This window comes from Mastigoproctus giganteus, chromosome 1 (genome assembly GCF_048544385.1).
Source record: "Mastigoproctus giganteus isolate SK-2022 chromosome 1, ASM4854438v1, whole genome shotgun sequence".
NCBI lineage: Eukaryota > Metazoa > Arthropoda > Arachnida > Uropygi > Thelyphonidae > Mastigoproctus > Mastigoproctus giganteus.
Genome location: NC_143575.1, coordinates 193401586 through 193419784, shown reverse-complemented (window position 1 = coordinate 193419784; position 18199 = coordinate 193401586). Strand labels below are relative to the sequence as shown.

At 36.2% G+C, this 18199-nt stretch overlaps 1 protein-coding gene across 1 annotated transcript in view; it reads right to left on the bottom strand.

Moving 5' to 3' along the window:
• LOC150091399 (uncharacterized) overlaps positions 1 to 18199 on the bottom strand; it is a 259597-nt gene that overhangs the window by 43759 nt on the left and 197639 nt on the right. Inside the window, exon 4 of the mRNA XM_090375352.1 lies at positions 2190 to 5195. Within this exon, the coding sequence (XP_090231478.1) occupies positions 2190 to 5195 (3006 nt within the window). The remainder of the gene's footprint in view (positions 1 to 2189; positions 5196 to 18199) is intronic.

Genomic DNA, 18199 nt, shown 5'->3' with positions numbered 1-18199 from the left:
TCAATGAGTTTTTTACCATGTGGTTGGTAGTGGTGATCCCAGCAAGCATTGCAACAGTACAGCATTAAAAACAGTGACAATGCAAAAACAATGTGCTTGCTGTGGTTGTGGGATACCAAATCTCCAGTGACTCAAAGAGACATTGTTCAATGGGAATTCCAGAAAAATCAACTTACAGAACAATCAATGAGGTGATGGTTGAAACAGTTTCAAGAAACTGGCAGTGCACTGCATCAGAAAAGAACAGGTAGCTTAGTGTGTCTGCAGATAAAGTTTTGGAAATTCAGGAAGCATTTGCCCATTTTTTGGCTGGTGCAGCAAAAGCCTCGGGCTTCCTTGCACTATATGCCTAATGATAATAATAATAAAAAATAATAATACAACTTCCTTCATTCAGCCGTTAGATCAAAGCATTATATCCACCTTTAAAATTCATTCCATCAGAAAATCATTACAATGGATTTTGGAAAAAATTGACTCTGAATCTATTGAAGTAATGGAGGCATGTAGACATTTCTCAAGTGTGGCCTGTATCTGAACCATAGCTTTATCATTGAAAGAAGTAAAGCCATCAACGTTAAATGCATGTGGAAAAATGTATGGACAGAGTCAGTTCATTCAGGAAATATGGTTGACCCACAGAAAACAGAATCGGTGCGATAGTAGAACTTGCTACGTCGGTAGGAGGGGAAGGTTTTGGTGATGACCACTGAAGCCCTAGTGGGTAGCACAGTTCATAGAATCGCCCTCCTCCCCACACCAGCTGGAAAAGACCTGAGTTCGAATCCCGTCGATGAAGTGAGGAATTTTTATGGATCTTTTTCACAACATGGCTGAGTTAGTCAGGCTCAGGCATGGATAGCATGGTTCTTTCTCCTGGAAACTCTGGTTTTTCATCCAGCAAAACAGAAAATCAACCTCAGGACACATGCAATTTATAGACAATACACACAGAGTAACATGGCCTCAGTCACCGATGTTCCTAAAAAAATTAAAAAAAAAAAAAAGATATGATTACTTAAGACGTTCAAGAATTCCTGGTAGCAAAAGAAGCCAGCATAGTGGATTTGGTGCAAATGGCATCAGAGGTAAAATCAAATCAATTCAGATGATGATATCATATATGAGAATTCTAAACTTCCAAATTTTACACTAAAAAGGATAGAGGAAGGCAAAAAGTTAGCTGAGCATTTAGAATCTTATTTTTTGAATGCAGATTCTTGAATGAAAGGAGCCAAAATTTCAAAAGGAAGCTTCAAAAATGCTTAGTTCCATACGATAAAATTAACAAAGATTTATCGAGCAAAGGCAAACAAACCCAGATTACTGATTTTTTGAAGAGAGCAGAAGATACATGAAATCTACAATGATGTATTTTTGTTAACGAGATAGTGTATTTTTGTTAGATTTTGGAACATAACTTTTCTTTTTATACTTTTTCTTAGTCCTGTATAACACGGTTTCGTGCAACATGACATTTCACAGGAACCTAATAATTGTGTTATACGAGGGTTACCTGTACTCAGCTTTTTCCACATTCTCAATTGTACAGACGAAGACGAGCACTTTCTGGAAAAGTGCTCTGTACGTTTTTTTTTTTTTTTTTTTTTTCTCTATGTTGTCATCCCAAATTTTGCTTTTTAAGCTTCAATTAGAGGAAAATGGCTAAAGTCAGCTCTTATAGAGGCAATGTTCTGCTAATTAACTGCATTTTGAAAAGATTCAATACATTAGTAGCTATATTTTTAATCAAAGAGTCAAAGCTCAATATTCTAAAAGGCTTTTAGTACTCGTGCCCTGTGTATCAGAATTAATGATGACAATGAAATTTATGAGAAAAATCATATTGCAATAAACTCACAAAAATCCATGTGCAGATTATCTGGTTTTAAATTATTCCTGCATGATTTTTCAGTTTTTTTCTTTAATTAATGAATTTCCTGAATTCTTTTAACACAGAACATTGTCATAAATCGAACTATGGTTTCATCTCCTAACCACATCAGACCCATAGTAGTTTTGACATAACATATTTTTTAATCTAAATTTCATGGCTTTCTGTCTGCAATTACACAGATAGAAAGCCACAATCTTTCAGCCTTGCAATTGTGATTTGAAATATTATTGATAAAATAAATTAAAATATTTCTGTCTGAATAAATATCAACAATATAACTGAAATTGCTTACCATTTCTCTGATAGTATTTGGAATTATGGGTCCATCTGAATCCTGTACACAACCCAAAGTCTGTTAACTTAATGTGGCCATCACTATCAATCAGTATATTGTCAGGCTTAATATCACGATGAATAAAGCCCATTTTATGTACACTCTCCACAGCAAGTACTAGTTCTGCTATATAAAACCTTGCCAATGGCTCTTGAAAAATGCCAAATTTTATAAGTAATGACATGAGATCTCCTCCTGGTATGTAGTCCATAACAAAATACAGATTATCTTTATCTTGAAATGAGTAATAAAGTTTAACAACCCATTCATTATCTGCTTCGGCCAAAATGTCCCTTTCTGCTTTTACATGAGCAATCTGATTTCGCTTTAAGACATCAGACTTCCTGAGAGTTTTCATGGCATAAAGGTGATCGGTATTGAGTTTGCAAACAAGAGCCACTTCACCAAATGCACCTACTCCAATTGTTTTAATTTTTCGAAACATGGATTTATCCATTTTGGCTCTTTTTAAACGAATATAATTTGATTCCTTTTGATGGAGCATTTTTCTCATCTGGCACTGAGCCTCTTCAGAAAGACCTACTTTTGACATTTCTGTTTCGAGTTGCTGACGTCGATGCTCTCGCTGCTGATGAAATTTAAATATGTTTTCAACATGTTGTTCCATATAAAATTTATAAGCTTCGGGAGAATAATTCTTCACTTTTGACTCCCTTCTCTCTTCTTCTTTTTCTTTTGATAACACCTTTCTTGCAGGGATTGGTGAATGATGTGCCATTTTGTAAGGTGGAGGAGGGGGTGGTGGAGCCCGTCTTGATTCCTGTGTTGAATCTGACTGTGTTGAAGGTGAAGACGTGGATGCTGTTGACATGAATGACACCGGGGATTGACTGAGTGCATGAGATACTGGGGAATCGGATCTAGAAGCTGAACTTGCAGTATCCATAGCAACAGGAGATAGCTTTCTTTGTAATGGTGAATGATGTGATGTGAAAGCAGAATATGCATCCCCCTGACCTGGGGTAGTAGTATCTCGAATAAAGTTTGGATTTGTACCTGACAGAGCTGTAACTTGTGAAGTGCATATACTTTCTACAGTACTGACGAGTTCAGATGTTGTGCAAGTTGTGGAAATACCACCTAATCTGTTCTGAGCTTGAGAAGTGCTAACTGTTGGCACATTATTGTTGAGCACTGATGCTGCAGCTGCTGCTCTTTGTGCAGCAAGAGCAGCAACACTAGTAGCATAACTGGGAGGATCGGTAGTTGGTATAGTGGATACCTGAGCCACACTTTGTGATGGGTAAGGTGTACTAGGAGGTAAATCTTGCCTTGAAGACGAACTTGGAACATTAGTTGTAAACATTGAAGAATTAACATTATTTTTTATATCTGAACGCAATGCAGGCTGAGCAGGTGAAGCATATGGAGGAGGAGGAGGTGGAGTTGCATAATTTACAGGAGTTGTGGATGGTGGTTCTTGATGCTGTGCATTTGAATTGTATGGAGGTGGTGGTGGTGGAGGGTGAGATGCAGAAACTCCCATTGAAGACGAATATGGCAGAGAATTAGGTGCCTGGGTGTGTCCAGTAGTGGAATACTGTGAGGCAGTTGTGGTCTGACTTACTTGAGTTTTTGCAAAAAATGTTGGTGTAGATGAATGATTCTGGCCAGAAGAATAACCTGTAATATTATTTGCTTTATTCTGCACTGATTGGGAATAGCCTTGTGAATTTGCTGTATGAGCAGAATGTGCTTGAATTATAGATGAGGATGGTACAGATGAGGAATGAACTAAAGTACAGGGTACATTAGAACTTGGTGAAAGGTTGCTGCTTTGCCCTTGAGGAGAAGATGCATAGGTGACAGGTGAATTTGATGATGATGATGCTACGGTTGATGAAAAAGGTGGTGGCACGCTCACAGGTGGTGATGTTGGTGCAATGGCAGTCTGAAGAATTGGTTTCTGCACTTGTGTACTTTTAACGGATTGCATGATAACTGGACTCTGGGATTTAGCCTGTCTGGAACTCCATGCCTGTAATGCAGCTGGGCGAGAAACACTGGTAGTTACAACTGTGGATGATGCAACAGAAGACGTGCTACTTGGAGACTGAGAAGTCGGTTGAAACATATGAGGCTGAGGAGAACTAGATGGAGGAGATGCTGGAAAACTGGGAGGAGGAGTACGTTTGTGTAAATTTAACATTGGAGGCACGGAATATTCACTACTGCTAATTGTTGGTGTTGGACTCTGCCGACCAGAACTAGAAGAAGCATATGAAGGGGGTGGAGAAGAATAGAGAGAAGAGAGACTTCCAGGACTATTTGTAGATCCAGATGGATAAGGAGGAGGAGGATCAGCATGTGGAGATGAAGATGTACTACTACTGGGAAAGGGACTCAATGCTTGAAACTGTTGAACTAACTGTTGTTGAGCTTGTGCCTGAGCTATATTTGAAATAGCTAATGGCATTCTTCCAAATGAAACAGGACTTGTTCCTCTCTGTGGTGTAGAGCTAGAAGAAGAACAATAACTTACTGGTTGAGGTCGACCAGATATCTGAGGTACCGGTGACATCCGTTTTAAAAAATGCTGTACCTGTCCTGTTACAAGTCCTGTAGTAGCACCAAATGGTGACTGTGGTGGAGGAGGGGGTGGGGGAGTTGTACCTCTTGGTGGTGTTGGAGGTGGTCCAGAGACACCTCTTGGAGGTGGCAGTGGTGGAGGTGGTTCAGACGGTGGAAAATTTGGAGACTGTTGCCTACTCAGCTGTACATGTGTATGAGTTAATAATCCACTTCCATCGGTAACAGGATTGGCAATTCCACTAATGAGCCTGGGGGGATCAGGTAAAATACACGGCTGCAAACCCATTATGCTAACACCTGGACTATCTGAACGAGTACTTCCAGTACTACTATCAGTAGCACCTCTATCCCAGCCAGTGGCATCCTGCAAACTGGACTTGCGCAGAGGCTTCAAATTTAAGAGTCCAACAGCTAAAAAAATAAATAAATAAAATATTTTTAGAGTAACAGATAAAATTTAATTAATATGTACCTTATTTACCCTTTTGCAGATGTGCACTATACTATGCATTTTGTATACATAAAAAAAACACTTAAAAAGTTAAATATCCTTCAGCATTACAAAAATTATTTTTCAAGTAACTTTTAATTTGTATCATTAATTAGTTTTTTAATTGTAAAAGTAACAGAACAAGCATAAAAGTAAAAAAAATTCTTTATGGCTCCATGTTTGTGCATAAGTGTGGCGTGGACCTGTTCATTTTCCATAGTTTTCCATTCACTTCAATCCTTCACTACCCCAAGATGTGAATATAAAGTAGTTAACGAAGCATATTTTCAAGGTGCCGCCAAAGATGTGAAAACATCTTTGGCGGCACCTACTAAATTTCGGACTGAAGTAACACCAATTTGTCACGATTTTGTGACACGGAAATGACATCATTTCCAGTTTGTTGATCAAATTGACAAACGAAATGGCGTGTAGCAAAATCACATGTTGACATGATTTTTTTCGATTTGAAGCACCATTCATGTGACAAGACATGAATGGTGCTTCAAATTGACATGTCTATCATTTATCCGGTGTTATTTTGTTGTAACACATGAATGTACGTTTGTGAGTTTGAAGTTTGATGCTCCCCGAAGCCTCGCTAGTGGAGACAGACACTAACTTGTCAATCATTGCAATGGTGCTTTCTTTGTTCTCTCCCAAAAGATCTTTGGAAGCATTATTTAGCCACAGCAAAATGTGCACGTGTGGACTACTGCAATGTTGAAATTCTATGCACTTGAAAAAGTTGACAATGTAAAATTGACCAAACGGGCTATAATGTTTTCACTGCAATATGTTCATAATATGTACAGCATTTTCGTTCACTAGCATCACCTTCTGCATGAAGCCAATGTTCTTGCATCGTCTTCACTAATATTGTGCCCCTTATTCTGTAACTTGTACAATAGCTGAAGCAAGCATGACCAACCAATTTCATTGAAGTCAAGAATATTGTAGGTTTACCAAGCTGTCTAATCATAGTGAATAGACCGCACTTACGTTGAGCCCAAACTCTACCTACTACTGTAGGTCGATTTTGGAATTGTCCTTAGGAAGGCCAAATTGTTTTCAATACTGCTGTTAATGTATTCTTTGGATTGAACTTTGGATTGCTCATGGGTCAGTTTTGTATCTTTACTTATGTTTTGAAAGCCACCGTCAAAGAGTCTCTTATTCTCAATCTTATTATCTTCTTTGCTACGTAAAGGAGATGATATGGAGTAACACAACATGGGTGAGATTGTCTGAGCTTGCGCGTTACCATCATGAATGGAGTCACACATAAATTCTCTCTGAACATTCTGAATTGTTCAAAATAAATGCTGGGAAAGGACAGTTCCTCTGCATGCTCATCAAACAGTAAGCTCTATGGTACATTACTTTCTCCTGGGGCAATTTTAAGACATTTATCATTGCTCCATAATGTTTTCTATTGAACGATGAGACTTCCCCTGATCGGAACTGCTTTGCTTATGTCATCTTTAGCCAAATTAATTTCCATGTGAGTGTAATCAAAGAATGACTGATCTATAGTGATTTGACACAATCAATAGAGAAGTGTCAACCAAATATTGAAGCCACACTTTAACCACTTGCTTTCTTACTAACCCAATCAAATAGCTGGACGTGTATTTTCTTGCTTTTTATGTGCACAAATATGGTGCTTGAGACATGCATATGGAAAATACGGCATTCTGGCACAAGTGATCAATGTGCCTCTTTCAGTCAATCTCTGTTGGCAAGTGATGGACCATCGTGTTGACTGAAACCGGCACGTTGATCACTTGGCCCAGAATGCCATATTGTCCATATGAGGAGAAATAAGCCTCTGTCACTAAATCCAACCTTGGTAAATGCAATTGAATTTCTGGGTTGACAAAGCCGTTAGACTTAGATAGCACTGGAATGGTGTTGTCCTTAAGTGATCCTCTGCAGCTATTACACACAAGGATCTCATAAACATCGGGAAATGCAGTGCGTATCAATGGTGCATCTTTAGTAGTTGGTTTGTGTCGTTTTCGAATCATAGCTGATCACAAATGTAGCATACAGAATAGAAATAATTTTTCATAAATATCCTTTTAAACTCTTGATGTGCGTTCTTATGTAAATAGTAGTTGGTGTAAAGAAAAGGATTTTGATCATTTAAACTCATCTGCTCCGCAATTGGAGAAATGTTCTATTGTATATAATTAATACTCACTTCAGGTATATTATTGTTAGATGGAGCAGCACTGCTGGTTGAAGGCACTGCTAAATCCAACGCTTGATTTTCTGTTTATTTTTTACACAATCTCGATATTCTGTCATTCTCACATACTCATTCCTATCTTTATTTTGTTAGGTTGGTCTGCTTGATACTCTTAACAGCGCTCTGCATTTGACTTCAGCATCGCTGAACACAAAGGCTATAGCAGTGTGACATTCAGTCCCTTTCGTTGCTCAGAAAATTATTGATGTGTAAACATCTATAGCAGCACCTAACAATGGAATGTAAAGAAAATGTGCATTGCAACAATACAAATACTTGTATTGTTGCAATCATACTATTCAACAAAGGGATACTATTAAATGGGTAATCGCAGACCGGGGTAAAGTACCTGCCTGGCAACCCACAGGTCGCGGGTTCGAATCCCGCCTCGGGTTTGGATCAGAGTATTGCAAAAACTTTGGGAGGTGCGTTATGGCCACAGAAACCGATGCACCGACAACAAAAAAAAAAAAAGGGTAATTAGGCCATTGACTTGGATTTCGCTAACCTCTTCCAGACGTTCAGTAAGTAGCGGGCATGTGCATAAAACATTACTTCATTCATACTAAATATTTTGGACTAAAGTATGATGCTAATGTCACTAACGTTTTTTGGTAGAGTAAGTAGCGGGCATGAGCATAAAAAATTATAACGTTCATGCTGTTCTAGCTGTTCAATTTTAAAATGGTTCTGATTTTCGTCAAAGATTTTTTTCATATAAAACATCTTTCATGTGTATAGGATACACATGCAGGTTTTTTTTAATATAAAAAGCCTGTTACTACTAAAGGTATTATTTATTTTATAATCCAACAAGGTGAGTGGTCAGAATAGAGAATAAATTAATAAAATGCATCAGTTTCAACTATTTATTTCCATTTTCATGGTTTATTTTATACACCTAAATGGTGTGTGATTTTTTTTTTTTTTTTTTTTGGCACATCCACAAAACGGTTCAATTTGACATACACTCAAAACAATAAAATTAATCAACTCAAATAATATATTAAAGGATTCATATATTTTTTACTAGGTCTAAGCAAATTTTAAGCATGCCTAAATAAATAAAAAATGAAAATTGCATTTAATAATTAAAAATAAAAAAAATTTAATTAAATTTAAATAAACAAAATAAAAACAGTCCACTCTATTTAATAGGGTAAACTATTTCATTTGGTATAAAATTTATCAGTAACTCATTAACATCAGATCTTTAAAGAGCTTAACCCATCACAGTCAAACATTATTATTATTAGCCATGTGGTGCAAGAAAGCCTGAGGCTTATGCTGCACCAGCCAAAAATAAAACTTCTGAATTACCCTGTGTGTGTGTGTGTGTGTGTGTGTGTGTGTGTGTGTGTGTGTGTGTGTGTGTGTGTGTGTGTGTGTGTGTGTGTGTGTGTGTGTGTGTGTGTGAAAGAGAGAGAGAGAGAGAGGGGTAAATATACAACAATCTATAGCAGTAATGGCCACAAAAAACTATTTTAAACTCACACACCAGTACCAATGTATTAAAGGCAGAAGAACTTAATGAAAAATCACAAGATATTGGAGAAAATAAAGGAGGCAAAAAGTTTTACACATACATAAATAAAAAGAAGAAAAGAGCAAATCAGATTTACTCTTATATAAATGGATGCAGGAAAGTCACTGATGTATCTGATGAATTAAAAAAATTCAGTGAAATGAAAATTAGAGGATTGTTGCCTAAAAAACTCTTAAGCCTGAGGGCAAGTAAGTAAATCCCTGGAGTAGATGGCATATACCCAACTGTCTTGAAGGAAGTAGCATGGGTATCAGACTATTAAGGATAATTATGAAGGCTTCATTGCACTCAAGAGTGATTATTCTGAATTGGAGAATTGCCAATGTATCACCAACCCATAATATGGTTCTAAGGATTAAGTGGATAACTACAGACCGATCAGTGTAACTCTGGCAGGGAAATCATGGATGTAATAACTTTTGAGTAGGAATGTGATAACCATTATTTTCGATCCATGTCTATTTTTATCTATTTTATTTGATGTACTTTGTAACTGCCTTTCTTTCTAATTACTTTTCTGTAGTTGCATATAAATTAATTATTTCTCATTAAATTTAGACTGAAAAGAGTGTGGCACTAAGGACTAAGCCTTCAGGAATTCTCTCTTATCGAATGTATGTTTGGGAAAAGATATTGCACATGTGAACTTGAAAAGTTTTATTCCTGAGAAAGCATTGAAAAAATTTTGGAAAATAACCTCATAACCTGAATTCGTGTGGATATGCATTATGTAATCTCTCCAAAAGTTGTGTCAAATAATTTCTCTATATCAAGAGTAAAGCTATAACTAAATGCTCATTCCTAAGAAAGGCACTGCACTGCAAATATTTATTTTGGCTTTAATTATTAAGTCTAGTGATTATCTTGTTTTTCAAAATCCATACTGATGTGAACTCAAGATTTTACAGGCTTCCATCAGGAATGTCAGAATGTTAGTCTTACATTAATAAGACTAACTCTCACTTAAAACACTCTTCAATGTTTTGCATGAACAGCCGACAAGACCAATAGATCTATATTCCAGTATACTAGTCACCTTTTCCAGGTTTTGGGAAAGCAAGAACAGTGCAAAGCTTCTAGTGGTTAGGATAAAAAAAAAAAAACTGCAGCCATTATCAATCCACTGCAGGATGGAAGCATCCCCAACAATTCAAGTTGAGGGAAATGGAACATAATCTGGCATGCTGGTCCAGTGCAGGTTGACAAATTGGCTGTATTTAGCAGTTAGGGGCTTTGAACCCTGGTCTACTCTAAAGGCGTGTGCTACTGCACTTGCCTCCATAGCCAGGTGGGCAGGAGCAGCAGTGCGTAGCACACGCTTCTTGATTAGACCGGGGTTCAAACCCGTGACCACCAAATACGGAGGATGCGGAAAGCTCAGGGAATGTCCACCGCATATCCCCGGAGCAATATGGCCTTAGTTGCTAATACTCCTAAAAACCAAATAACAACAACAACATAACAACAACCCACTCCTGACCACTCGGCTACAGAGGCCGTCCGTGGTTAATAACAGTTTTCTAATATATTCTGTTTAATAACAGAATATATCCAATGACAGTTTTCTAAATATATTCTGTTGCATAATTGCTACAAGAAGGATGTTGCTCACTTAGATGTTCAGTCATTATATATCGAATTCTATCAGGACCTCAGGCGGTATATTTTGACTGGGCAGGGCTATTGTGTAGTTCATTCATAGTGTGAGGTTGGTTAATAACAACTGGTATGTAGTATTAAAACTGATCTTTTTTAACCTGTACTCTGTCATAAGAAGATTCTACTAATAAAGTTGATCATAAGGATTTTACAAAGGCATTGGCAATTTCATGTGGATCAGCAATATCGTTTCCATTCCAGTGTATAATTGTGGTGGTTAAGGGATTTTACCACTTATTGGCCAGATTTTATTTCAGATCAATTTATCCATTGTGGATCATTGCAATTTTGCTTTTCCTCTTTAAATAGTGGAAATAGTACAGTATAAGAAAGCTTTTCTCTTGCTTTCTTATACTGTATTATATTGTCAGAGGTTGGGCATTTGCAAAATAAATTCCAGGCTCTGTTTTTTTTTTTTATCTCTTTTGGCATTATTGCACTTCTGCATTCCACCACATTTTCAGATAGCTACATATTCTAGAAGGTGATTTTGGTACAATGTTTGTTTGTTATTTGGTTTTTAGGAGCATTATCAACTAAGGCCATACTGCCATATTGCTCCGGGATATGCAGTGGTCATTCCCTGACCTTTCCACATCCTCCGTATTTGGTGGTGACGGGCTCGAACCCCGGTTTAATCAAGAAGCGTGTGCTACGCACTGCTGCTCCTTCCCACCTGGCTACGTAGGCGTCGGCTTTGGTACAATGATTTGAGCCATATTCATTATTTGAGATGTGACATAAGTCGCTGCAATATTTATCAGAAGAGAAAATACAGCATTTTTATCACGAAATGAGTGCTTCTTTGATATTGAGTCAAGTTAGTATCTTTAAATCTCCATGTGATTCTTGTTTTAATTTTTGAAGGCTATATCTATTAATTCTGTTCAGACCACTAGGTACTGATCACTGTTCAGTGGATCTGTCAAAACTGTCCATCTATGAGACGGGGCATATAAATGCAGAGAGCAGATTCACAGGTCTATTGATTGATTTTCCATGTGGAAAGGTATGGACTCTGGTATGAAGTTCAGAGAATTCACAGGTATGATTTGCTGGAAGATGTGACAGCAAACTATCATTAGCTACAGATGGGTTACAAAATCTTCCAATGAAGTTGGACATATTTGGAAGGGAATCTGGAGTTAATGAGTATTATTGGATATTCTGTCTTTTCTATACATGCTATAATGTTTCTAGCCTGGATTTCGTGTATCATATGGCCAATATTAATGCTAATTATAATTTTAATAATATTACAATTAATCAATTAAAACAATAATCAATTGTTAATAAAGTAATAAATCACTTTAACAAGACAATAACTACATTAAAAATCTAGTTATTGTCTCTACTTGATGTGCTGTATTATTATTCTTATCTCAAAGTAATAAATCAGTATTTCATAAAAATGAATTTATATTATAATTTAATTACATTAATTTATCATATTTCTAAATTATTAAAATTATTAAATAAATGAACATATATTAAATAATAATTTAATAAGTTATTATTTCATATTTTTTGACATGTGGTTTTTGTTTGATAATGAAAATCAAAGGTGTATTTAACAGAATAATGACTATAGGAGACAAAAGTTCCACAGGAAGATTTTTTGAGGATTGTGAAACAACTATACCTTGGTTAACGAGCAGCAGGTCAGTTGTCAGCATTTTTCTTTGGTCGGTTTCAGTGATAGCAGAATCTAGGCACCACAAACATTCAAATGTTTATCATAGTTAATATATAAGAGGAAAATGCTGAAACCTAAACATGAAGCTGGCTTTGATGTTCTTTACCTTATTTGCTTCATGTCCTATACAGGCAACCCCCATATAACACGGTACTTCTACAACACAGTTTCACTCTAACACGATTGATAAATTGCAGCACTCCTCGCACAATACAGTACTTATATAACATGGTTTTGCCCTAACACGGTTAGAAAATTTTGCCAACCCTTGCATAACAGGGTATTTTTGAGCTTTTGTGCGGGTAAAACCCTGCTATTATGTTGGATGTAATTTTTCAACGTTTCCACTCTTTTGAATCCCCGCTGTGAACTCGCTAGTCAAAAAAAAAGAATATTGAGAAATTCCTGTGTTACGTTCTGTGCTACTGAGCATGGAAAAATCTAGATTTCAAAGTTTTATTACTATTGGATAGCACACCAGGCCATCCAAAATATTTGTCATCCAAACATTGATATTTTGTTCCTACCACCACAGTTCTATTAGGTCAATACAACTTCTTTCATTCAGCCATTAGATTAAGGCATTATACCCATCTTTAAAATTCATTCCATCAGAAAATCGTTACAATGGATTTTGGAAAACATTGATTTCGAATCTATTGAAGTAATGGAGGCATGGAAACATTTCTCAATTGTGGACTATATCCGAACCATAGCTTTATCGCCAAAAGAAGTAAAACCATCAACATTAAATGCATGTGGAAAAATGTATGGACAGAGTCAGTTCATTCAGGAAATATGGTCGACCCACAGAAAACGGAATCAGTGCGATAGTAGAACTTGCTACGTCAGTAGGAGGGGAAGGTTTTGATGATATGACTACTCACGCCCTTGTGGGTAGCACAGTTGATATCGCCCCCCTCCTCCCCACATAAGGTGGAAAATACCTGAGTTTGAATCCTGTCGTTGAAGAGAGGAATTCTTATGGGTCTTTTTCACAACATGGCTGAGTTAGTCGGGCTCAAGGAAGGGTAGCGTGGTTTTTTTCTCCCGGAACCTTGGGTTTTTCGTCAAACAAAACAGAAAAACAACCTCAGGACACACATTTTATAGACAATATACACAGAGTAATATGGCCTTAGTCACCGATGCTCCTTAAAAAATAAAAAAGATATGATTACTGAAGACTAAAATTACTGGTAGAAAATTACTGGCTTGCAAAGCGGATTTGGTGGAAATGGCATTGGTGGTAAAACCAAATCAATTCAGAGGATGATAGCACAGATGAAAATTCTAAACTTCCAAATTTTACACACTAAAAAGCATACGTGAAGGCATAAAGTTAGCCGACCAATTAAAATCTAATTTTTTGAATGAAGATTCTTCAACTGAAAGGAGCCCAAAGTTCAAAAGAGCTTTAAAAATGCTTAGTTCCATACGATGAAATTCACAAAGACTTAGCAAGCAAAAGCAAACAAACCCAGATTACTGATTTTTTAAAGAGAGTAGAAGATACACGAAATCTAGAATGGTGTATTTTTGTTAGTCTTGTTAACATTTTGTTAATGAAGTAGTGTATTTTTGTTAGCTTTTGGAACATAACCTCCCCTTTTTTGTACCTTTTCTTAGTCCTGTAACATGGTTTAACACAACATGACATTTTATAGGAACCTAACTACCGTGTTATACGAGAGTTACCTGTACATCACTTAGAATCTAGGAAAAACAAACATTAAAATTTAGTTTGCAAAGTGCATGTACTAGTTATTTTATCTAACAAAAGACTGGGTGCTGCTGTTTCTGTGCATCTTATAGTGTATATAACATGCTTGGAAAATCCATATCTAATGGTTGGTTGAGACCTACTCTACTTTAAATATGGTATGAGTATTTTTTGTTTCTTACAATTATGATTACGGTTGCATTTTACACTCCAGCCAGGGTAATTGTTGTTATGACAGCCAATATACCTAGTATCCAGTTAGCAATGGGGTGGGCACTTTTTAGTAGCAGCATATATATGTTTGATTATACAACACATCCATGAAAATGGTTATTTTATTATTATAATTGTGTTTTATAATTCATCATAAAATCTACTTTCTTAAATTTGTGAATTTTATATGAAACCCTATGAAATATTGTTCCACTTAATCCTGCTCCAAAGTCAATAGTATGCCTTTCAACATTACAGTTTGTCTCTAAAACCTTAGACTATCCTTGTATGCTCAGTTAAGATCCCACATTATTCTCTGCCTCCCTTTTCTTACATTTTCCCTTGCCATTCCAAAGTATGTCAAATACGATTCCTGGCCACTTTATTAGGACTATATGCACAAATATATAAATCAAAGAAGTCACACTGTGTGTGATGTTCAGAACAGTACTATAAAGCCACACAACCCAAACGGTGACAAGATGAGTTCACCAGCAATGGGGAAATCTCATAGATATTCACACAAATTGCCAGTACATATTTAGCAACAGGGGGATGGCTGAATTTGTTAAGTGTTCAAAGACTAGTGTCTTTCAAGTGTAAGGACACTAAAATTTGAATGAATGGAAAAATTTCTCTGAAATGGAAAAAGGTGCTCAACATCTAGAGCATATTATCAAGCATAATCATCACCAAATTACAGGGAAAAAATGAACCTTTGCATTTAATGAGCAAACATCACAAGGCATCAGAACTTGCTCCACAAGAAGAACCTTTTAAAGAATGAACACTACAGGAGAAAGAGACTGTGGAAAATATGGCTGTGCCAGTGCCAGGAATACAAAGGAAGATGCAAGAGTACTTGAGACAAGGAAGAGCCATGCAGTCTGACAAGTTTAAAGTAGCTCTTTAATTGAAAAGACATGGAAAGAACTCAGGAAGGAAAGTAACCTTTTTCTTATTATACTTATACCCAGTGCTTTTTTGGTAAAAAAAAAAATAGGTGCCAGTACTCATTCTTTGCTATCAGGAAAAATTGAATTTAAAATTAAAAGGATATGAAAAGTACAGTACTCTAAAAAACGTATTTCCTGATATCGTTACTTTAGTAGTAATGTTTTTGGAATAAGAACAGATTAAGTATATTAACACACAGTTTATTAAGCATAAATTTATTATTCAAGTATATAAAAAATAAGTAAAATGTGTAAAAAATAAGTAATAAGCAAAAAATAATAAGTAAAAATTAGTAAAAATAATTTCATAATAAAGTTTTTATAGAATATTCCAAATTTTTATTGAGTTCTCATCCAACACACTATGCCAACTCATTTTCTTGCTTTTTGTGTCTATTGATGAATGACATTTCTGAAGCAGCCACGAATCGACATATTTGCTGGATCGAAGTGTGTCACCGGTGGGCCTACAATTTTAAGAAACAGTAGTGAAGAAATTGTTTTTGTCATCAACGAAGCTCTGGTTGGGCTGACGATCAGATTCATTTGTGAAAATCCTCGTTCACTCGATGAAATTGGTATCATACTCAGAGTGTTCATCAAATGCTCTTCAATTTTTCCAAAACGGTCTTTTCCATTAGGTATTCTCAAAATCCACGAATTTTTTTATCTCTTTCATTTAATTGAAGCCCAATTGACAATTTTCTAACTTCATTTTCACCAAATGTCAACATTTCACGTTTAGAAGGTTTAATAACTTTGTTGTCCTCATTTTCCTTCTCTCGTCATTGATATTGTCACTAGTTCTTAAATTTGAATTTTTTTATTTTTTTTTATTTTTTATTCTTTTAATTGTCCAAAATGTAATTGTCATTTGGATTTCAGCTACTGTGACGGTGTAAACAGAGATAGGGAAAATTTACAGAAAAATGTGAATAACGCACTTCCACGAAACAACAGATGATTTGTCAAAGTAAAATTAAATCACTCTCTCTCCTAATTCTCAAACGGGGTACTTACAGTTGATTCACAGCGGTGTTCAACCTATGGCCCCGCGGAAAATGAATACAGCATTTTAAATTTTGCTAATGAACAAAAAAAAAATTCTCATTATATGTTTTGTTTAGTAAATGTAATTGTGTATTGTACTTAATAAAATTTTCGAATATTTCAATTTTAGGTTCATCGTTATTTTTATTTATTCACTTTATATTCATCTTAAGCAGTGATCCTTTCGGGTTGTAAATTTTCTAAAGTGAGCATTTAAAGGCAAAAGTAAGGTATTTTTTTTTGAAAAACAAAGAAAGACATTTTTATGATTTTAATAAAATCTAAAATATAAAATAGTGACATAGATTTGTTACGCATAAAAGTATTGGGAATTTGCATTTTTTATATATAGCGTGAAAATAAAAAACGGTAACTGAAAACAGAAACTTCCTTTTACATGTAACAAGATATGGAAAATATAACGCACTAATTTTTCTCGAATCACTCAGTGTGGCCCCGAAAAAATCTAACTTTGAATATGGCACCTGTACAGGAAAAGGTTGGATGCCACTGTAGTAGAAGGTGAACCAGAGCCCATTGGGAATACCCCTTGATCTACTGACCGTTGATCAGCGCGACTTCTCTATATGTGGGAGAGATGGTCAGATAGGTTTTAACAGGTACCCCTAAGTTGTAGAATGGTAATCCCTTGAGCTCTCTCAATTCTTGCTTAGCAGCAGCACTAATTTCCTAAGTTGCTTGAAGGCTAGAAGTGCGAACAGTGTGTACCCAGTTAAGTCTCCCCTAAGCCGTTCGTTATATGAAAATTTTCTTCACTCAACGGAAACTATTTTAAATGTCATTTCCAAGGGGGATTCAAAAAAAATTTGTTATAAAAGGAGTTTGTTAAACAGAAGTCCAACTGTGTAATTTAGAACTTAAAATGGTTATAAAGTTTTATATAGAAAATATCTTAACAATAGACAGTGAAAAATGCAAATTTAGTTAAATAACTAAGCTTATTTGAAAAGTAGGTAAATGTGTGAAAAATTTATGGAATATTGCAAATTTCGAAGTGCACAGCATCCAAATGTCAAAGGTTAATAAAGGTGCCGGTATGCCGGAGCATTGCGTACTGTCCCAAAAAAAGCACTGCTTATAACTAACATTACTAACCCAACTAATCTTTCCACCGCAGCCACCCAGCAGCACTACTCCTGCCTCCCAGTGACAAGGCCAGTAACCTGAGCAGTAAACAGGGCCAAAGTGAGCCATGTACACTAAGTGCACAGCATCCAAATGTTAAAGGTTAATAAAGGTGCCGGTATGCCAGAGTGTTGCATACCGTCCCAAAAAAAGCACTGCTTATAACTAACATTACTAACCCAACTAATCTTTCCACCACAGCCACCCAGCAGCACTACTCCTGCCTCCCAGTAACAAGGCCAGTAACCTGAGCAGTAAACAGGGCCAAAATGAGCTATGTACACTAATGTACACTGCCTTGTCACCATTAGAGCCTTTGTGCTCAAGAATCAAGTCATCCTAAAACTCTAGTTATTCTAAAAGACTTTAAATATATACACAGAGCAATGATGTTCACCAACCTTTCTGGTATTACATTTGCTACCTGCCCAACCTATGAGCAAATCATCACCCTTCTTGATCCAGAAATACCTGGAATCTGTTGTGGATCACCAAAAATTGTGAAATGTCTCCAATCTGGATATCTTGATTGAAACAGCCACCTCAAAACATACTGTTAAAAATAATGACTTTTGGTGAGCTACTAGCATCCATTACTCTCCACAATACCTTAAATTGATCTAAAGGTGTTGTCATCACAGAGTGGGACCTACTGACAGTCTCTGAAGAGGAATTAGCTGAG